Source organism: Larimichthys crocea, unplaced genomic scaffold (genome assembly GCF_000972845.2).
Source record: "Larimichthys crocea isolate SSNF unplaced genomic scaffold, L_crocea_2.0 scaffold268, whole genome shotgun sequence".
Taxonomy (NCBI): Eukaryota; Metazoa; Chordata; class Actinopteri; family Sciaenidae; genus Larimichthys; species Larimichthys crocea.
The window spans coordinates 646,854-669,861 of record NW_020853535.1 but is presented as its reverse complement, the minus strand read 5'-3'; the positions used below and the strand labels follow the sequence as shown (position 1 = coordinate 669,861).

Sequence of the window (23,008 nt, the reverse complement as noted above, 5' to 3'; positions counted from 1 at the left end):
ACAGGGGGAACTCTGGATGGACTGGTCCCACTATATTGTATATAAGTTCAGTGTGTTTCACATGGACATATGAAACTGCAAGGCTGGAGCTCAGTGTTTGCAAACATAGCAAACGTTCGGCATTTTCTTGGAAAGGGTGTGACGTGCTCAGAGGGGAAAGCAAAACAACTGGAGCAGTGAGGTGAGAGACAAGGGTTTTTAAAAGTTCAGTGTCACAACTTTGCCCACTGGTGAGAAATGAATGGATATTATATGACCACTCAGTTTCATATTTACCGCCACACACACAAAAAAGTACATAGTGTTCACAAAAGCTTCTTCTTCTTTTTCTTCTTCTTCTGAATAAATGTGTTTAAAATAACACTTATATAACATATAACATGAGTGTGTATACCGTACTGTATACTTTGGCCTGTAACAAGTTTGACAGGATTACATGCAGACAAGTTTCAAAATAAACTCCAATTTCTGTATTTTTTAAAGACATTATGCTTTGAGTGTTTTATGTTCCATATTCCATGCTACATATTCTCAGAGATATTTGGTTTTAGTATTTGTTCACATAAAAACTTGGAGTGTATTCTTAAAAATAAGTGTGCACATTCGGGGCGAAAAGAAGTTTTCCTGTGCATCAGTCCTGTGAACTCTCACAATTCTTGTATTGTTTGGCGGCTATGTGTAAATGTGGGTCTGATAAAAAAGGGAGAGAACTGTGTGTGCGCATCTGTCCTAGAAATACACTACCATAACAGTTTATGCTATTACAGATAATTCTATGAAGAAATCGTTTTTTATTTTTCAGCTGATGATTATACTCTGAATAGTTATGCATTTATGCAATTGCCTAGATTTTTGGTGTTGACAGACTAAAAATTTTCAAACATCAGACAAGGTGCTCTGCAAAGATGAATATTCATTCATCATTTGTTGTTGTGCATCTTTCCAACTGCTGTAAACAGATGGAATTCAAAAGTAAAATGGGTGTTCACCTCAAGCATATGCAAGGACTGCAAAAGGGGGGATTTGGGTTCTGTTAGATAAAATCTTAATACACGTTTTTGTTCTGGACTTAAGATGTTAAAGAGTATTAGACCATGTAGCAATGCTTTCATTTTACTTGTATTTTATTAAAAATAATTTTATAAAAAAATAAAAGTTTAGTTTAAAGTATATAGTTTATATAGCCCAAAATTGGAATCCCTTAACTAAATATAGACTAAATTTGCTGTTTGGCATTTGGGCCACATACTATCACAGAATGGGTGTAATTTAGTAGGAATGACATGACGCTTTGACACAATTATGTCAGCAAAGGGTCAAAATAAAGTTGTGGCTTGACGTCTATTAGACGGTCGATGTTTTAGTGTCGTCTATGTTGACATTGAATGGACCTCTAGGACCAACTGATTTCACGTCTCGACATTGAAATGCTATGGGAAGTTCACGTTTATTAACTTTTCATTGTTTGATTTCAGTTCAAGATTGTCACAAAAGTTTTCTTCAAAACAGATCAATGATATCATGTCGTCCACTTCCTGTCATTCCCTTTTTTTTCTTTTTTTTTTCTTCCACCTTTATCTTCATCTCTTCTTTTCTTCTCCCGTTGTCAGGACCTTTCTATTTCTGGTCTAAGCTTTTATTAAGATAGAAGAAGTGTTACCTTTAAGGGATATTTATATATTTGCTGTTTTGACACACACACACACACACACACACACACACACACACACACACACACACACACACACACACACACACACTCACTCACTCACTCACATATGACACTCTCACCTAAACACACACAGGGGGAGTGTGTGTGTGCTTGCTCGGCACAGCTGCCCTCTCACACTATAACGTGGCTTTTCTCACCGCGTCGCCATCTTTGCCACGGCGGGTGTGTCACACAGCACCTTCCAGTAACACACCAAATCAAAAAGCCTGCTCTGACATCTGACACTTGGAGAGCCTGAGTAGCTGCCATGTACCTGAGAGGAGGTGACCCAAATCCCACCCCGCATGTGGGCTGTGTAACAAAGCAGAAATGTCATTCAAGTCGGTAAAAAAAGTCGAGAGAGAAATTTCTTGAAGCAAGAAAGAAAAAACAGATTGTGTAATAGACAACAAAATAGACTTTACACGCTGTAAAAAGCAAATATGTTACAAAGTGACCAGGAGAGACTTTTCTGTGTGGTTATTTGCACTGCATTGTTTTACTGTGTTATTAATTCTGTGTGATTCACTGTTTAGAGTGTTTCTCTCCTGAGTGACTGAAGGACCTACCCCTGCAGTAAACTGGCACACCGGTGGCCAGGTAGCCATCACCTTCCCACACAGATAAAAAGGAGGAAGCAGAGCAGGACATAGGAACTGGGAGAAGCAAACAAACATGGCAGAGAGGGGAAGGACACCAGAGGAAAAGGGATTGGTCTTGACAGAATCCCTTGGAACTAAGGTGGAGTACAGGCTGTAAAGGGGACACCACAGACTGTCTGGCCAGCTTTTGGGATCCCAGTTAAAGACTCTTTTAAAGACTGTGTCCCGTCCATCACCCCCATTTTGTTTTGCCTGTGTAAATTATTAAACTTTTACTGACTCTGTCTGCATGCTTGAACCTGAGATTAAAGAAACCTGTGACAAATATTTCCTATCAATATACATTTATATTATTATTTTTCTTCATCAGTGACTGTTCATGACCGTCACCTGAAGGGCTTGGTGTTTTGTTTTATTTACATCCTCTTTCCTTTGTGACGGAGACGGCTGGGTGACATTCAGCTATTGTATGTTTGTGTTTGGGTGTGTGTGTAATAAAGGCTGATGGAATCCTGGTAGTCACATGATCAAAACATTACACACACGCCCTGCTGTCTTTACTGTAACAACAGTGTATGTGTTCACTGAAAGTGTGTGTGTAGCTGTGTTTGGACAGACCTGTGTAAACAATAGTAAAAGTATACATTTATAGCATGTGAATAATGTTATGAGGAATATTGCAAAATCAATATGATTTGAGGTCAAATGGCAACAGGAAGTGCCAAAAACTGCAGCTCCTGGAACGTCCACTTGAGGCTGGCTACAGAACAAGTCAATCTCCATAAGTCCCCATGTTCAAATGGACATTTTAACATGGGGACAATAATAAATAAACATGTTTACAGCCTGCTACAAAAAACAGTTTTGGTCTCTATAGCTAATTTCACCATTCATGACAACAGTACTGAGAGTGAATTTTTATAGAACTGACAGGTTCAAATCATATTAAGGCTTAAATATATTGACAGGTGGGTGCTGTCACATATGAATTATCTCTGAGCATCCAGGCTTTATTCAGCTCGCCTCAGCTCCACTGATGATCCACGTCATTGCAGTTGTTTGGATTAGCTCAGAGACGGAAGACGCAGGACTGCCACCACACTGAGCTTCACAACAGCTCTTCACAAACCTCTTATACATGCCACCAGTAACACAGAAACATCAGCAGTTGGAAATGAGACAATCTGCTTACTGTAATAGGTGCCCCGTGATCCTTCATCGTTGCCAGACATTGTTAGACTTGTTGGCTGTTACTTAACAGACTGGGTTGTACACATACCACCATAATGTATTTTTATCTGCCATTTTAATATTCTTGAGACATATAGCCATTGACACACTTGCCACCAGCTGGACAGGGGGTGTACATGTGGTTTTTGACAGTGTTGCATGTGAATTCCTTAACATTTCCATAGATCATCCTCAGTGTTCATCTGTCAGATTGTGTCATGCTTTTATATATTTATTCATTCATGCTTCAAAAACGTTGCAGCAGTGCATTGAGGAGACTAGCATAACTTAAAGTACAGTAAAAATGTATTTTTAATGTTGTCTGTTACCATATTTAGTAGTTCTTGCGTTCAGTATATGGATATATATTACAAGCACACATTATACTGTAGATATTTCAAGATTTACATTTAAACAGCAGAATACTTTCACTGGAACAACTAACCTGATGTGATGAGGCTGATGTGTAGGAAGAAATAGATTTGTCACGTAAGAATACTTCAATAATTAATTAAGTAGTTAATGAAAATCACGCTGCTGAGCCAGGTGCATAATTGCGCACACGCCTCTGTTAATCTTGAAAAGCACGTGTACTTCTGCTACCAGTGTGACGGCTACCAGTATTTAATGTGCTGAAAGGAAAATATACAGTTGTGGTCAGCTGACTGAACACCAGTATCAAGGTCAGCTCATGACTTATATTTGTTGTTCCAACAACTGAATTAAATAAATAAAACCACAAAGCAAACTTCAGCATGTATGAATATAATTAAAACGTATTCATGTGTGTTAAACTGATGATGAGAACAGGTTCAATACAAACATCATAATCATACCTGTCTCACTCTCAGATGATTCTGCGAGATAAGTCTGGTTCTTTGTTACACTTACACAGTGCAACAAAATGATATCATATCATATATATATATATTTTTTTTTTCTATGAGCTCTTGGGGATCATGCAAAATAATGATGTATGCTGTACCTTCATATCTGAAAAACACATTCTCCCTCAGAGAATAGTAACCTAGGGCCTTCCGCGGGGGGGCAAAAGATATATACCGTATGTAGATTATATAATATATATATATATATATATAATTATTATATATATATATATATTTTATTATTTTTTTTTACTCATCTTTTTGCATTTTTATATTTTAGTATTTTGACTTAATACTAGTAGGGAAATAGATTTACAGATATTGAAGCTTACCAATAGCTGCAGCCTTATCCTCATCTGCAACTACAAAAATAACTAAACATTTAAAATGCAATGAGACAAACAGAACACATACTCTCTTGCTAAAACATGTTGCTTGTAAACGCACCATGTTTGTGATGTAGTTACCGGTACGACCCTTGTTCCGCGACCTCTTATTCTTTCATGAACCCTACCACAGGAGGTCTTCCTGGCACTATAAAAATGGCAGGTGAGGGTACATGCCTACCCAGAAAAAATGCTGGAGGGAGTATAAAAAGTGTTCCAGCTGGCCTCAGACCCCAGGACCGTGATCCTTTAGGAAATGTAAAAAGGCTACTGTAGCTTCTGTGCTTAGTCTGCTGCCACATGACCTAGAAGTGGGCTAATGTCTGAAATGTCTGATCAATGGAGGCTAGAGCAGCCTGTCTCTCCATTAGACTCTTTTCTTTTAAAGCTGTTATAATCATTATTTTAATATTTCCATTGAATCAAATGACAACATGTATGAGAAAGACCCTAAACCCACCCCTCTCCTCAGCTCTACACAGCACTTTAGCTCATTGTTGGTGCAACTTTTTGGTTAGCCGAGTATTTGGGTGACCAAATCATAACCAAAGGTGAATGTTGGACATTCCTTACAAACTCCATATCTACTGATTGTGTAAATAAGCTAATGTTTGCTAACACATTAGCCATATAAATTTTACAGGTGATAAAATATTAATGTGTTTACAGCTTGTTGTGCTGCTGCTAACCCTAACCCAAACAACTGTGAATAAAAGCATGTTGAAGGTTCAGAAATCATGAGAATTCACCAGAGAAATCGGATGAGCATATTTTACTTCTGATTTAGTTTGTAAATAATCAGTGTTTGACTGATCCAAAGTTAATGTCTTGGGAGATGCACTTATTCATTATTAAAGTTGATTATAGGCTTTCGGTTTTTTCCATACTTGTCAACTTCTCTGTGCTAACTAGTCTGTGTTTTACTGTATGGTTCTCTTGTTGTTCAAATCAGGCTAATCCAAGCTCTCTTAAAGAGTTTTTCAGCCGATACTATGTGACCCCACGACTGGCGAGTTTGACTAAAAACCTCAGCAGATTGGTGCTGCTGAGCCTTTTTTCCCACACAGATAGTAGGTTATTAACGGTGGCCGTATTCCTGGAATTCACCGCACTGTACAGAAGAGTACAGTTAATCCTCATAAAAAGAAGATCGAGGGGGTGGGGGGTGCAGGGAGAGAAGGGGGTTGGGGAAAGGGGGGAGTGTGTTGCACAGTTGCAGATCCAAAGAGGGAAGAGGAGGGAGAAAGTGGAGAGGAGAGTGTCCCGGCAGTGAAGAAAATAGCAGAGAAGCGGGGAATCATGAAAAATTGAAACAGAGGAGGAGGAAGAAGAAGAAGAAGAGTGCAGGAGTCAAGGTGGGTTGTCAAGAATTTGTACAGAACAACATGTCCTTATTCAGCCAAACTCAAAGACAAAGCAGGTGTGGATCATTTTCACACGGAGGTGATGAGTCTTAAATGAATGTGGATTTCTTGACTGATTCAGTTACTGAATGCCTTCGCATCAGAAAATCGGGTTTACTGGCTATTTACCCTAAACTAAGGGACAGCACATTGTTCTTGTACACTGATTAATTCCAAATAGCCGCACTCACAGTGACTCACACTTGGTTGAACCCTTTTTGCATCCTGCGTTGGTGGTTTGCTTTAGTGTGGCTGTATAGCAGATGAATGTAGTTTTCAAATCAATTAATCAATCATGCACCAGAACCCTCCCATCTGCTACTACCAACAGGATAAATCAAATACTAACAACCCAATGGACTTCTGGGAAATGAAAACATTTAATTTGACTTCACTGCACACTGACTATAGCTATGCATACTGGAGATCTGACTTGTATATTCAATTGGATAACAGACTGTCAGCACGATTCTATAAATATGTGGGGATAGAGTGATTACACTTAATTGAACATTCATGCATTAAGACAGGAGCGAGGGGGGAACAAAAGGCCAGGGGGTTGAATGTAAATGTGTTAAAGGAAGTCTGAGCACGGAGCAGAGAGCACAGCAAGGTGAAGGGAGGATACGGCAGGTTATCATCCAGAGGTTAAAGCTGATGGGAGTTGTGTAACCAGATTTACAGCAAAACCGTATGTTGGAATGTGACCTGCATCCTGATTTGATGATGCTGCGTACACTCTGTCTCTCTCCATGTCCTTCTCCCCACGCAGAGCACATCCAACCCTTCAGCCTCAGCCATACAAACATATCTGTCTTTGCTGCGCAACATTCGTTTGCACAGAGGGTTGAAAATTGTCCCAAAGGAGATTTAACAGTCGTGACGTCAGTCTCAAGTAACATGGTATACTAGCTGAAAATGATTGTATCGACGCACCGTATGTGTTTAAGTTGGATACAAATCTGACTCAAGCTGCTGGTGTCCAGAACATGAGACCCGGGTGAGATGTTGCCAAATATTTCTCAGTGGGCAAGTCTCCATGTCCTCAAAAGGCTTTGACTTTAAAGTTAATGACCTCGATGACCATGCAATGACCTCTGCAGTTTGCACACATAAGAGATGGCAGATCTTCTTTCATTTATGAACAGAAATAAATTTGAATGAAAATGCTACATTTTCTTAAGAAAAATATAAAGTCTTTAAAGAAAGAAATACTCAAGTAAAGTACTAATACTAGAACTTCTATACAACACTGGACATGAGCTTTGCACCTCTGAAAATAACCCTCAGAAAGAGAAAAAGAGCAATAAGAATAAGAATGCAATGAGAATGAAAGTTCCAGTGGCAGAATTCTGGTAGCAAATGGTACAAAACGTTTTTTATATTACCTTTGTGTAGATTATTGTCTGGAATCTTTAAGAAAACGGATATCAACACATGGCTGGCTGTACTGTAGGTGTCAGTACAGCAAAGTCATTGTTGGTTTCTTTTAAATATGACCATTTTTTAAAAATCTTTGTCCTGGTCATATGTGTTTTGGAAAGAGTTGACATCTACTGAACAAATGGAGTATGAGATCAAATGTTAATTTTGGGAAGGTAATGACAAACAACCATTGACATTTGGCGACTGTGGCTCAGGAGGTAGAGTGGATCATCTACTAATCAGAAGAATTTTGGTTTGATGCAGTCGGCATGTTCAAGTGTCCTTGGGCACTGAACCCCAGATTGCTACCGAAGGCTGTGTTTAAATGATTAGATGAGCAGTTGGGACCTTGCAAAGCATCCAATGCAGTCATTGTAAAAAAGGTTAAGTGGCCTTGAGTGGTCCAAAGGGTAGAAAGGCAGGAGGACTTGAGGTTTTCTCCATACCTTGTTTGTTTTTAAATAAAATTGAAAATGTACTTGCCTGCTTGAGTTTGTTTGTTAATTGAAGGATCCCATCACCCAATCGCTTTATAACAATTTTCATGGCTCTCTTGGCCCTCCATAGGTCTTGTCCAGCTTGATTTTGGAGCCAAGGTAATGTATCTGCAAGATTACCTAACTCATTTCCCCCCACCTCTTGTTTTTGGAACATTACAAGCTGGTGTTACATGTCAGCAGCAGATGTTAGCTAGACAGGAACAGGAGAATCTATTTTTTTGGGGGGGTGCAGGCCTAATATCATCTGATCATTATGCCAGAAATATGGCTTTGTATGTTACATCCTGAGACGCCAGATTGGTCAAACATGTTATGCAAGCATTGGCGTGTGTTTGAATAAACACACATTCAAAATGGGGCTTATATAATAGTGCTTAGTAAAATCTCTTGTAAAATACAACAAAAGTACAAAAAATTATTTTCATTTCACATTTTTATTGTTCATCATAATGAAACAGCATCACTGATACAAAAAACATCCCCTTTGTCTGGGTAAAATTACAAATCTGAATGTTCAGCCTGATCCACAGGAAGCAGAGACACTGAACAGCAGAAACATTGAGAAAGGGCTTCTCCACGGCTGAGTGTCATACAAAAATAAGGCAGGTGGTTCTGCACATCTCTTTTCTAAACACTGTCAGAATTAGCTCGGAACTTCATCTAGACGAGCACAATATACAACATCATTGTACAGCTTGGCTCAATCATGCAAAAGGTGAACAGATTTGAAGTTATCCAAAAGTGAGAAGAAAATTCATCCAGACCTGAGATACTAAAGAGGTGTTGGGGGCATTCTGCTGAAAACCTGCCGCCTCTCGTCGTTCTTAGTAAAAAGAGCAATTTAAAAAACCCAACCTGAGGAAGAACCCAACCTGTTGCAACCTGTTGCCAATGAGCAGTCACAAGCCACTGACAGCAGGAGATGAATGAAGTTACAGCCAAAGAGAGTGAGCCAGATTTTGAAATTAAGAACAATCAGTTATTGGACATTCATAATGAGTACTGAAGGGGCCGTGTGGAACCTTCGGTCATGAAGCTTGCAGACTTTATCAGGCCGTGGAAAGCTTCAGTTCAAGTAATGTCATGGAAATAAAACCTCACCAACAACTGAGTATGAAAAGGTTTCTTCTATGAGAGCAGTGATATAAATTAGAAGCCACAGTAAGGTATAAACTAGAACTGTGTACGATTGTCCTGGTCGAGCTTCAGAACTGGCAAGCACAGGAAGGTTTTCTTTCTGTAGTGCGTCACGCTAGCATACGTGATGCCATACGATAAATAATAGTAGGACCGTGAGCTCTTTTTACAAATGATCGAGGTGTTCTGTCCTGTTGGAACCTTCCTGTAGTGTTGTCATGAAATACTTCATCTTGCTTCTGTTAGGTGTCACAGCACTAACACCATCAATACTGCTTACTTGTGGCTTTATCATCAACCCAGCGTTGGTCAGCAGGAGCCAATAACTTGAAAAAACGTGTTTCTGCGTTTATGATATGAAGTAGGCTGTTGATTAATTTCGTCCTGATATGACATGTTAACATTAAAACATGAAAATGGATATATAGAGACCAGTTTTTCTACAAATATACAAGCTTCAAATAAAAGGAAAAAACATACTGTCAGACAGTAAGAGGAAAAAAAAGATCTAACATACGTTATATATATATTTATATATACTAAAACAAACACAGGATTGCAGAAGACTTGTAAGGCAGAATCCCCCAACAACCCACTCACAGACAATGAGTGTCAGTGTACCATAAAATAACGATTATTTACAGAGCATATACAATTGTCCAAAAAGACCATGTTTGTAATCCAAAAACATGCACATAATACACTATTTCATTTGAAATATCTATTTGTTTCACGTACATAGATCCGCAAAGGATCTATTAATGTAACGAAACGGCATTGGAGAAGAGGCGAGATGAGGTTCTGATGTTGTTATTCTACCAGAGACACAGCCAAATATAAGGAGAAAAATGCAGAAGGCACAATAATAATAATAATTATAAAAAATCCTGTTAAAGTTGTGATGTAATTGTTGACGTTACGTGAGATTACGTTACTACCGGGTGATCAATCGTTTCATTGATATTAACAGACCTCAACGAAACAGAGGTTAGCTGCAAAACACACTATCTGAATTTGTCTTTTCCATTTTAAGACTGAAATTTTAGAATTTTAGCAAGAAACTGGGTCAGCAGCACAGTTTTTGAGCTAATTTTACAGTCTCATACAGTCACATCCTCCTGCTAGTAGTGATAATCGCCTCATCTCAATCTCGATGAATAAGTGCATCTCCCAAGACATCAAACTGTTCTTTGAAGTTGAATAGCACATAATCACATTGCTATGTGTGAATTATTATCCGGCGGTGACGATGATAGTTATGGCACGAGTTGAAAACATTTTTTACAATCTTGGCAACTTGAATTGAACCATTTAAAATGAACTATTTCACATTTGGCTTAGTTGAATTTTCAGCATGTTTCAAATATTTTTTAAAAACACATTTTGCCAATGAATTACTTCTAAAAATAATAACCTGTGGTTTTATATACCTCACTGTCCTCTCATGCCTAATAAATTATTCCAGCTGTGTGTATATGCCGTGTGTATGAGGTCAAGTAAGATATTATGTAGCCTACAATACATCTTTTTAAGTAGACACACTTCATTATGTACATAGATAGCTTGCATGTTCAGATCCCTCTGTGACAGTAATACTGAAAGAATCTCTACACTTTGTGTACACAGCTAGGATAAAAACAGCTGGCGAGGAAGCTCTGATCGACTAAAACTGTATGTGCATGAAGACTTTGGCAAAGTTTCTGATTGTTAACTTGAAGCAGAGCAGTGAAGTAAAACAAATGATCCTGAATCCAAGTTCAACATGATCGAATGACGTTACTGATTAAACGCTTTTCTTTAGATGTGCCGACTGCTTTAATTTCAGGGATTTTCTGTGGCTAGTTGCTTGAAAATACAAGTTTATGTCTATGTGTGTGTGTGTGTGTGTGTGTGTGTGTGTGTATATGTGTGTGCGTTAGCTGTACACACAAAGTGCTCCTTGTTTCATGGAGGACGACACACTTCCACCCTCAAATGTCTCCTTCAAGTCCAGAGGACAGAAGGACTCGTATCGTCTTTCCAGCCCTACAAACGGCAGTTCACAGATCTGCTTCAGGTGAGGGCTGCATCGCGTGTGATTGTTCTGTCTCTTTATCGCTGAAAATAATGATATCGATAATGATTAAACCAGTCTGCTTCCTCTTTCTCTGGGATTTGATTCTCTCGTTTGTGTTGTATCACATCCAGAACTTTACAGCAACAAAAAACAAAAATTGAAACAGGGCAGAAAAAAGTCCCTCCAGTGAGATTCTGTGGAGGGAAAACTCAAGATGTCTTAACCCAGTGCAGAACATTGTGTCCATACGTTGTGGTTTCATTAATAATGTTTGAGAGTTGATGAAGGTAAGGGAGGGGGTTTGCTGCACTCTTAAATGCGAATCAAAGGAGACAAGTGGAGGCTTAGTGACCACCGCTGGAGCCCGGTGGGTTGTGGATCCAGTCGAGCACGATGAGTGACAAGCTGCCAATCATGAAGATGATTCCCACGACTAGGAAGATGGCCGCCTGAAGAGACGAGAGACACAGCAAGACAGAGGAGGGATTAGATGTGGACGAATGTGTGATGCTGCGCAGCAGAGGGTCTGCTGAAATTTCTGACAAGTCACGTTTTGAAAATCTTATCCGCCCCTCGATGGATGGAGTGAGAAAAATGATACGGTGTGAAAGATGTTGATAGAGTGAGTGATTGTGTGTGTGTGTGTGTGTGTGTGTGTGTGTGTGTGTGTGTGTGTGTGCGTGTGTGTGTGTGTGTGTGTTTCTGCACACTTACTCCAATCTTCTGTGGGGAGCGGAACGGCACTGTTTTCACCAGGCGGAGGTAAAAGGCAGCAGGGAGGATGAAGATGAGCATAGTGGCTGCAGATGAACCTGTGATAAAAGATGATTCAGCTAATCAGACACCATATAAATTCTACACTATATATAAAACACTGCTGGTTATATATGCAAAAGCATTATGCCAAAGTGAATAAAAGGCTAAAATCTAAAACAAAATAAAAGCAAAAAATGTTTTACTATTTTTTTACATTTACATTTTCTGCCTTTACATTCTTAAGTTACGCCTGCATCATGTAGATATTGTGCAGCATTTTACATGATGCAATGATGTTGCAAACATCAATATGTCTCATATTAAAGCAACAATTCAAAATATATAAATGATTACCCACAATGCATACATGTAGCTTGGTGAAATGAATGAATCTAAAATGATCGGAGGTGCTGCAAGAGTATCAAAGTTTACTAAATCATCTTTAAAAAGCTGCATTTTCTCATATGCATATGTTCTCTTTGAATAACAGTCGTTAATTTTCTTTAAATCCATTTCCACCAACAACCTTCTCATCCCGACACACGTCTTCACCTGAACCTACTGGCCTAGATAAGATTCATTTCCAAGATGAGCAAAATTGAGTGTTTTTACCTCAAACTATGGCAGAAAATGTGTTACAGTTTCCTGCTCTGACACTTGATAAATCTGGTGTTTGCTTCACCTGGTGTAGGAAGCATCATCTAAATTTCATTGTAAGAGGAAACACCTCTACCAATTTCCCTTTTTGATTTTTTTATATATGTTGTTTGTGCAAAAAGTCTGCAGCTTAATATCGAGCGGACATGTCTGCATGTTTGTGTTTGTTTTGGTAATGAGAGTTTAGATCCAGTGGTCAGAGACTGCTCATGCGGCTGCACAGCTGACTCAGCGCTTTAAGCTTCTGTACTTCCAATGTCTTTAATTCATAAAATGACCCCTGAACTGAAGGTGCTAATCAGGCCTCGACTGCCGGGCACTCTGTTTCTATTAACTCCTCTTTGTCCATGTGGAACGTTCTTTGTGTTCCATGTTTTTTTTTTTTTATTGTCTTTCTTGTGCGTCAAAGTATTCGGAGGCAGGACTCACCGATGAAGCCAAAGATGTCTCTGATGGTGGGCACGAAGATGACCAACATGTTGTTGAATGCCAGGATGGCAGCGGCAATCAGCATGTGGCGAGTCCAGCTGAACTCTCGCTTGCTGAACAGCAGTGTGGTGATGGAGGAGCGGATCTGGGAAACAAACACAAAGTATTGACATTTCAGTCTTTGGCCAGAGCGTGCAGATTCAGATACAAATCTGTTTATGAATATTAAAGTGACTGAGCATGGAGCAAGGAACTTTGTGATTTCAAAAGGAATCTGCTTGGTTTGACAAGATAAAAATAGCTGCAATCAACCTGATACACACTTATTGTTGGCTCTCTGCTTCTGGTCAGAGAACAACAACAACAACAACAACAACAACAACAACAACAACAGTCATCTGGCCTGTGTCTGAGGCTGATTCCTACACTTGGCCGTTGACTGAAGTGTGTCAAGTACTACGAGGCTACTGTGTGTATTTGTGAGACTTTGTGTGTGTGTGTGTGTGTGTGTGTGTGTGTGTGAAAGAACAAGGAGATCCCAGCTAAGACGCCTGGTGCTGCTGAGCCACAGGCAGGCCGTTTAAACCCTCAGTGGGTGAAAGGTTGCGGGTATCAGGTGAAACCTGAGGCACACGGGGGAAGATTAGAAGGGGCGTGGCTTACGGCACCCATTCAGAAAGGCAGGAGATTATCTCCCGCAGTGCAATGGAACCATGGGATTGCATCAGCCGGAGAGGAAGACGGGCTCGCCTCCAGGGGGGGAGGTGTGTCTTTAACACAACGCTATTGTCACATGTGGACTTTTTTTTTTTCTTCTGCCAGCTCGTCTTCCTTCCTCTGTTAAACCTACATTAAGGGAAATGAGGGCCACCAGTCACCATGACAACACGTTTAATTACAGCCATGGCAGACACTTCAAACGACTGTATGTGGAGAATGAAATATGAGATGCACGAAGACTTTCAGACAGTCACTTCTTTATTTGGTTTAACCTGGAAAAAAGGACGAGACATGTGCAACCTTTGACTTTTCTAAGAGCCTGTTGGCAGAACACCACAAGCTTTCTTTGTCTCCTTTCAAGTCTGACTTAAGCACAAGATTTATACCTGGTTAGCATGGCACAGTGGAAAAAAAAAATCACATTAACTGGATTTTCTGCACTGTCAGATTGAACCAGGTGACCTCCATCATGACTGTCAGGAGGCACTGGGATGACGCAGGCACTTCACGGTACACTGCCAAAAAAGTGCCACAGCTAAAGCCAAAACTGGGAGATAATGGCAATAATTTAAGTGCATCCCTCCTAAAAACTCTACAAGTGTGCCCCCACCTCTCCCACAAGTTGCTGCATAATTAGGCCGTCTTGGAAAACTCGAGCCTGGACGCGGCATTTCTCTCCGAGGCTCCAAACTATTCAGCACCCGACTGTTACCTGGCGCAAAGCCTTTGGAGTTCACCGTGTGATATTTGCACACTTTTAACTCTTCAGTCTTTACCTGTTAAAGGCTCACACACACACACACACACACACACACACACACATATACATACACAAAGAGGGCATGTGGATGAACTAGCTGTAGGCAGCCGGATTGGCCCAGTCACATCTGGGTTGAGCCGGTTAGCAAGAAACCCTGGGACTTAGCTACAGTATGTGAGCCGGTTCTGCAGCCTAAACATACCGATAAAAATCATGTACACTTGAGTGCAATTCCTCCAAACACAGGATGTGTTCTTTCTGTTAAAGTCAAGATTTGTGCACAAGTCAAAGTGCAAATGTGTTCACGGTAGCAGACACTTTGGTATAGCAGTTAAATGTGATTGTTGTTCTGCTGAACCAAATTTCTAAATAAAGTGACCTTTTTTTTCACACCTACACATTTGAATAAGCGCAGATGCTGAATGTGAAGTGAAACCACTTGCAGCGAAGTATAAAAACCCCCTTTCCAGTAAAGATAGCAACAGGAAGTCGTGTCAAAGTGTTTGTGACTGCAAAGGCACTAAAGAATTACTCGAAACGCTGAAAAAAAGTTTCACTAAATGTACTTCACTAGAACCAAAACAAAGAGCTAGATATAGACATGAGCTCTCTAGTGGTGACACTGATGCTCTGCAATTATTTCAACTTCACTGATGCCCAAAAAACACCCTGTGTCAGGATCAAAACCGCAGACACAGTTTCAGAGGTGTAACCAGGCAGCATGCTACTTGTATTGTTGTTTTAGTTCTTTACCTCATCAGCCATTCCTTTGGCCTGTTTGACATCTGACTCACGGCCCTTTACTAATGACTTATTAACATTTGTAGCTTACAATGATATTTATAAATGAGGAGGAGAAACAAAAGAATAAGCAGGATTTTTTACAACCTGGCAACCCCAAAGTTTTATTATCAACAGCTGTAAGCTGGCAGCCTTTCCCTTCTGCCTGTGACACCACAACTGATCTGTTAAACATTAGTCAATGTTATATTGACCATTAATAGAAAGTGTGACCAAAATGTAAGGAGTGTTTAACTGTGCTGGGGGTCCTTGGAAGGTGAAACCACAGTTACAGGTTGCACATGGACACCAAATATGTGTCACTTTAAGCATGTTTGAGCTGACATAGATATGACAAACACAGTATACGGTGGGTTGAATAATGATGCTTTTAAACTTAACACTTGGTGATATATAAGGCTTTAGAGACAAGTACTCAAGCTAGTGCTACTCAAATTAAGTCTGAATTAAGACTGATATTTTACTACATGGTGGTAAGACATGAAGGGGACACTGGGGCCTGTAATCAGCTCGTTTGCAGCCCTCTCCCATGGTTTCAATCTCCAGCTGCTGGAGCCTGAGAACTGGGCCATGTCTGACTCCTCATAAAGCCCTTTCATTATGTAGTGGATCCTGGCAAAGCCCCTGTGTGATCTGGCCTCTGTTAGCATCTATCCTTCACGTGACTGCACACACACACACACATGCACTTTCACGCTCGAACACACGTCTCCAAATGCACACTGCCACACATACATTCTCTTCACCCTCACATAGTAATTCTCTACTGGGGCCAAAGACAGTGGCAGACAAAGCTAATGTTAATCTCTAGCTGAGGGTCGGCAGCATTTCCCTGCAAAATGAAGGTCAGGAGGATTCAAGGCGAGATTTTCAAATGTCAAACGGAAACTTGGCAGAGCGGGGCCACTAAGTAGTCCTTTTGATTGGATGCCTCACATGCATCCAAGTTCGTCAATCTTTCGAGCACGTTACACCATCGCTGCTTAATTTACTGCACGAATAGTGATGAGTTAATTAAACATTCCCAGCTTTGCGCAAACGCACATTTCTGATCAGAATTTCAAGCAGCATTAGATGAAGCAGTCATCTCATTCACATTAATGTCTCTCAGCAACTAGTGCACATCATCTTAACGCACTGTGATGACTCACTGATTCCATGCAGGTATACACAGGCACTTTTTTAAAAGAACCTTGCAACGTCATGAGGACCATGAGCACATGGGTTTCTGTTAAACAAGGCCGCAGAGGAACCCAAACCCTGTCTGTTACTGCCTTGTTCTTTTCACTAAGCTACAATTGACCACTGCTGTTTCATGGCATCGTGTTTCGGTCTTGCGTTTCTGTGTCCTTCAGATCAAGTTTTCATCTGTTATCTCAGTCCTCCTCCCTTTCACTTTCACAGCATGTGTCTGTGTTTTTGTTTTCAGTCCTGACCTTCTCCGTGCCATTTAAATGTATTAATTGTGGGTTGGGGTCAAGCCATCTCTCACATGAATCGGAAGTCTGTGCCACATACAAAAAAAAAGAAGGAAAACAGACACATGCATTCAGTATAATTGCATGTTTGTAGTTGTGGTTGAAGCCACACTAACTATGACTGAAGTATCGTCTGAAAAGAAATTCCAAATTGCTTTCCCTCGACTTTTTAGGCTGATTATCGTGCCTGCCATAAAAAAAGAAGTAAAAACTGCCGTCTGTCAGGTGAAAACCATAGACTGTATAATTAGGTGAAAACACAGTGTCTACAAACAAAACATGTTCTTTCCGTCGTCTTGTTTATTTTCACTACGTTGTTTAGGAGCTCGAAATTCCAAAATATATGGGCACTAAAATATCAATCTATTTTTTATCTGGATTTAGCTACTCCCTAGTGTAGATTTAGAAAAAGAATTAAGTACATTACTACAATGTCATTTCATCACAGTTCATTATTTTCATTTATAGCATCACCAGCTAGCGTTCACCCTTTGTAGCATTCTGTCTAGAATCTAACTGTCCAGAATTAATATGTTTTCACAGTATTATATAATTTTATATATAGTTTTTATATAGTACTAGCATTTTGGCAAGTACTGTTCTTTAAATTTGGTTTATATACATCTGAAGGTTCCCCGAATAGTCCATTTATTTCAATATACACATATTGCTGTTGTTGGTAGGTATGCACTATTTGATAGTTTCACCAGCTGATGGCATCACAGCAACATTAAAGCAGAATTAGGCAAAGTTAAATAGACATATCTCAGTGGAATCTGACTCTCTTCACATTTTGCTAAATATACTCATTGACAATATCCTAATGGCCACCATCAGCCAATCATTATTGTTTTATCGCTATCTTCCAGATCCAGATGCAGATTTCTAATCACTTCATATCACTAACACTGCACATTTAGAGGATTGTGCAGCCCTGGCAGAGGTTTATGTTTCTGTCCCCCCTCCCTTGCCAACCCACCCCCGTCTCACTGGCTCCGCCTCTATCTCCCTGATGGTAGCGGTCAGGGTGAGGGTTTTTCCACTGTCCATTCTGAAGCTGTAAACTTCCACTGCAGAGAGAGAGGAGGGGGGGGGGGGGGCCCCCTCCCCCCTCCACCCCCCAAAAAAAAAATAAAAAAAAACAGCAGTGTCTGCTGAGGGGGAGTGTGTGTGTCTGTATGTGTGTGTCTAAGTGTGTGTGTTAGTCAGGAGGGATATGAGGGAGAACATCCAGTGAGAGAATGCATTATTTAATACGCTAACAGTCTAACGAAATATATATATATATATATATATATATAAAATATATAAAAGAGAACAGATAAGTGTGTGTGGGGGATAAAAGAGAACAGATAAGTGTGTGTGTGTGTGTGTGTGTGTGTGTGTGTGTGTGTATCCATGGCATACAGTCATTGCTGCATCATCCTCTGTCTGCGTCTTTCCCGTGAGTGGATATCAACACATTTGCTGCCCCCTGGTGGCCGCATACTGTATCTGCAGTCACTTCAGAAATTCTTTGCAGTTTTGCACAAGTTAAGTTTGTGTGTGCGCACATGTGTGTGAATGTGTGTGTGTAAGCTAAAAATGAAACACGATAGTTCCTCTGGCCAGTAGCCATTTTTGTTCTCCTCGTGTCAGACAGGGGCCAAGCTAAAATTAACTCATGAACATATATGGGGTGGCAGGGCAACAGAGTGTGTGTGAATGAATGTGACTGAGATGATAAGTGGTGAGTGGGTAGGCTAACCTTTGACCCCTTCTTGAGAGAAAAAAAGGGGAAACAGGCTAAAAGTGAGAGAGACTTTGCTGCTAAGATCTGAAGTGTGTGTAAGCATGTAAGCGTCGTGGTGTAATTAAGAGGTGTGGTTGTGTGCTTTGGGATTTGCAATGACGACGTGAGCGGAGTGCCAAAACGAACAGTGTGTTCTTTCTAAACTGAAATGCCAGGAAACAAACAGCTGCGTCCAGAAAACGACAAAAAAAAAGTCAGATTCTGGAGCGAACACAAAACACAGTCTGTAAGCAGAATGACATTAAGTGGCAGCAATGTTTTGCTGAATGAGTGGTTTTACAAGTAGCTGTTTGGCCAGCCAGATATTTCAAATTACAAGGGTGGCACATGTTTGTGTGTGTCTGGAGAACACGCTTGTGCTCTCTGACGCAAGTCAAAATATATCAGTGCTTACAGTAAATGAGCTTCAATTTAATGATGCTGAAAAAGATGACGGAGGAAACCAGACGGCAACGCTCAACGCACACGAGTCCTTGTGATATTTTACAACAAGGAGACATTCTCTGCTTTGCAAACTTGACTGCTGCTATATGTGCGTCCCCCTGCTCGTGCAAACACATTGGGCATTTTCAAGAGACAAAGACGCACACTGTTTATTTAACATACAATGTACTTACAGGGAACAGGACGATGGGGACAGTCAGAGTGACTGCGGTGAGAACAGCCAAACGCACCAGCAGCAACATGGTATCGAACTTGTACACCTTGGTGAAGGTGTGGAGCAACTCGGCCTCCACGTTGTCTGTGTAGTCGGAGAAACAAATCAAAGATATGGAGAAGTAGAGTCACTGTCAAAATTATGAGGGTAATCTGCAAGATCCTCCGTAGATTTACTAGCCGAATTAGTTTGTGTTTTTTTTGGGATTTCAGAGCTATTACTCTTCCCTTCCAACCAAAGTTAGCAAATGCCTGCTTGTTTTTGTCTGAACTGATATCAGTTAGCTGACAGAAAAACAACATTTTAGGCTATTTATGGTCTATGATTAGAGTTGACGATTGCTTTCCTTACCATAAAAGGTGAGATAGCCGAACAATGCTGACAGCATGTACATGATAAGCATAGTTAAGATGGATAGATTGGAGACGTTCTGCATCTTTTTCCGGGTACGACTGTAGAAACAACAACACACACATTCATTTAGAGGGGTGTCATCACTCAAGACTTGGAGTAAATATCCTGGATAACTGTAGATACTTCTCAATCTTATATGCATGTTATCAGTGACTTCTCTCAAACGGACACAGACGAGCATTTCTGTTATATTCCACTGTGTGTAAAATGCCATGTTACCACATATTTATTGCACTTTGGCAGATTTCGTAAGAGTAACACTCATGACTGGGGACTCTACATCAATCTACATAAAAAAAGACATTGTATTCATTGTGCAACATTATGGGCTGACCAGTGCCACAGCAGACGTATTGAACAGTTTGGCGTACTAAATGAGCATGATTATGTTATGAATCAACATAAACTTCAATGAGATCAAATCATGGTGACTGTGCACAAACGCTACTACATTCCAAGTAAAAACTGTTCATGCTGAGGTGTGGCTGAAGTCTGGAAAGAAACCCTCTAAATGTACAGTACAGAAATAATCTATTAATCTCTATGTACTGGGATGGCAGCACAAACTTTAAAGACAAATATCTCCAAAGTTCAGCACATCAAACACTACCTACATGGCTCCATGGTGAACTGAGCCTTAAAGTTTGCTTGGCATAAGGAAGAAGACGTGAACTTACTCTTTCAGCTCACTGTAGATGGGCAGGACCTCAGGGTGGCAGACAAAGGCAAAGGCCAGGATGGGCACAGTGTATGCAGTCTGAAGGACAGACAGATTGAAGAGAGAAAAATCTGGCTTTAGGCAGAACAAGATAACCACAGTGCTAAAAATCCATATAAAACCCTTAGTAATTGCGATGTTTGTTAGAAATGTGACTTTTGAATAATCTTCTAGTAAATATCTACTTCCCTTTTACAAGGGGCTGCATTGTGTGTTGGGGAAAAAGGGTAAATTAAGCAGAGAGGAAACTTTCCTTTGCATTTTAAGGCCTTGACGCATCTACTTGACCATGGCCATGAAACATGCTCAGACATTGGGGTTGACATTCAATGACATTCATAGCTTTTGTCTTTGACTAATCTTCTCATCTAACGGCGTTAAAGTCAAGTGTTTGACAAGTCGGGACTGATTATTCTTTCAGGTTGGCTTCAACGAACTTTCAATGCAAATATCACCTCCTTTATTTCACTCATTGAGAAACTTTCCTCAACAGAACAATTCTCAACTTTCCTCTGCAATCTAGTCAAAGAAGGTAAAATGGCTGCTTCTCCCTCTAAACACCTTGATAAATCAAGTTAGTTGAACTTTACAATCATGCAAACCATGGGAAAAAGCCCTAAACACACACACAAATACCAAACACACCCTAAGAACCCCACCTTTACTCAACATGTCTTAGCAAATACTTGGCACTGTGTTTGTTTGATCTTTAGGTTGTAAGATGCATTCCTGTGAGTCTAACAGTGTTGTATTATTTCGTCCAAGCGTGGTCTGGTCATACAGATAAATGAAGTATGTACGGTATGTTCTCCTTATTTAACAGTATGACATTGCTTTATCTTGCCTTTTTTAACTTTGTACTGATTCAAGTAGTAAACTCAACCAATGGGGGAACCCATTGTGCAGGTGAGTAAATGACACACCTTCACAAAACAGATTAGGTCTGCATTTCTTAAACCTTCACCAATTAAACATAAAACTGAGTTTTGCAAGTTGGGACAAATGTTTGTAGTCTTGTTTGCATTCCATACCAGCATTACAAGCTAACCTACAGGCTACCAACCCCATCGTACCTGTGAGTTGAAGACAAAGTATTTAGGCGTGCACATTTCCTCGTCGTCAGGGTGAGGCTGGAAGTGGACGCCGGTGGAGTGATGAGCGTCGTGGCTGCCGAGAGCTGCCGGGGAAACGTCGGCACGTGAGAAATCCATGTGAGCTGAGCTGTTTAGTGGCGGGTACAGCCCAGGCAGGTCTGAGCCATTCATGCTGAGGTTGCTCGAGTGGTGGTAGAAGAAGGGCAGAGGGCAGGGAAGCTGGGTCTTCTTGTAAATCACCTGGGAAGAAAAACAATATGAAGTTACAGTGAGTGCTTCCAAGTGGTATACTTAAAACTAAATAAAACAAGAGAACAATAAAGAAATATTCACTACCAAACTCTCTTCGCCAAGACTTTGCCAAGAGCTAGCATTGTGGCAGTTCTCCAGTTTTGTATTTTTGGGATCTGATTTTCAGCACACCCGTGCTTGTTCTACATTTACTACATGATGTAATGTTCTAAACAAGTGAACTGCCGGGACAGGTTTCTAAGCACAGGTTTCTAAGCAGGGCACACAGGCAGTGTAATACACCCTGCAGCGGCCATATTGGAAGTCACTTTTTTTGCATCTTAGAAGAGCTGTAAACACGATATTGACATATTGTCACCTTGATATGATGACCATGTTTATTACTCAACAATCAGACATGGAACAACATTAGCGTTCATGTTTCTGACCACCAGGTGAATGTTAAGTCCAACATTAACTCCCCATTTAGCTCTGTTTTGGTGTACATTAACATCTGAGGGAAATATTTGGCTCTTTAACACAGTGAACGTCAACTGGCGGCAGTGAAATGAAACAAACGCTCTTAGAAAAGTGGCTTGTGCCTGCCTCCAATCAAAAATGACAATAAACGCATTTCTCTTTTATTGTTTTACGTCTGTCAGAATTGTCCTTTCTTGGGCTTCATTTCCCCACACAATAACGCACTATTGCAGTGTCTCAATGACAACTGTCAACATAACAGAGAAGAGCATTGTAAGTGCAAAAGCTTTGCACATCAGCAAATACATAGAAATGACAAATAAAAGCGTCAGGCCGTCAGTTCTGAGAAATGTTCCTCTTTACATCAAATTAAAGTAGCCTGTGATCCAACAAATACATACGAAGTAAAACCAAGAAAATCACTGACTGAAATACATGGCCAAAGTCTTCAGTGTGGCATACTTTTGGTGACAAGCCACCCAAAAGGCGCTCAAGCTTTCAGCACCACGGAGAGCAGCCTTCATGTCACCTGGATGTCATTCAGTTCACTGTGATTGGCCGCCTCGTCCAGGGGCATCACCTTCCCCACGTTAGCAGTTGACAGCCTCGTGAATATGAGGCCCTAAATATCGTTTTCACCCCCTTGTGGCTTGCTACCGTACAGGTAAGGTAAGCAGTCCTGA

General features: G+C 40.5%; 1 protein-coding gene across 3 annotated transcripts in view; it reads right to left on the bottom strand.

Annotated features, from left to right (window-relative positions):
- Positions 1-8,559: 8,559 nt before the first annotated feature.
- slc38a4 (solute carrier family 38 member 4) overlaps positions 8,560-23,008 on the bottom strand; it is a 34,147-nt gene continuing 19,698 nt past the window's right edge. For all 3 annotated transcript variants that reach the window (XM_027275943.1, XM_027275944.1, XM_027275942.1), the window contains exons 10-16: positions 21,594-21,854; positions 20,480-20,559; positions 19,740-19,840; positions 19,348-19,472; positions 13,180-13,324; positions 12,052-12,149; positions 8,560-11,786 (exon numbers count right to left, since the gene is read on the bottom strand). In XM_027275943.1, the coding sequence (XP_027131744.1) occupies positions 11,682-11,786; positions 12,052-12,149; positions 13,180-13,324; positions 19,348-19,472; positions 19,740-19,840; positions 20,480-20,559; positions 21,594-21,854 (915 nt within the window). In that variant the 3' untranslated portion in view covers positions 8,560-11,681. The remainder of the gene's footprint in view (positions 11,787-12,051; positions 12,150-13,179; positions 13,325-19,347; positions 19,473-19,739; positions 19,841-20,479; positions 20,560-21,593; positions 21,855-23,008) is intronic.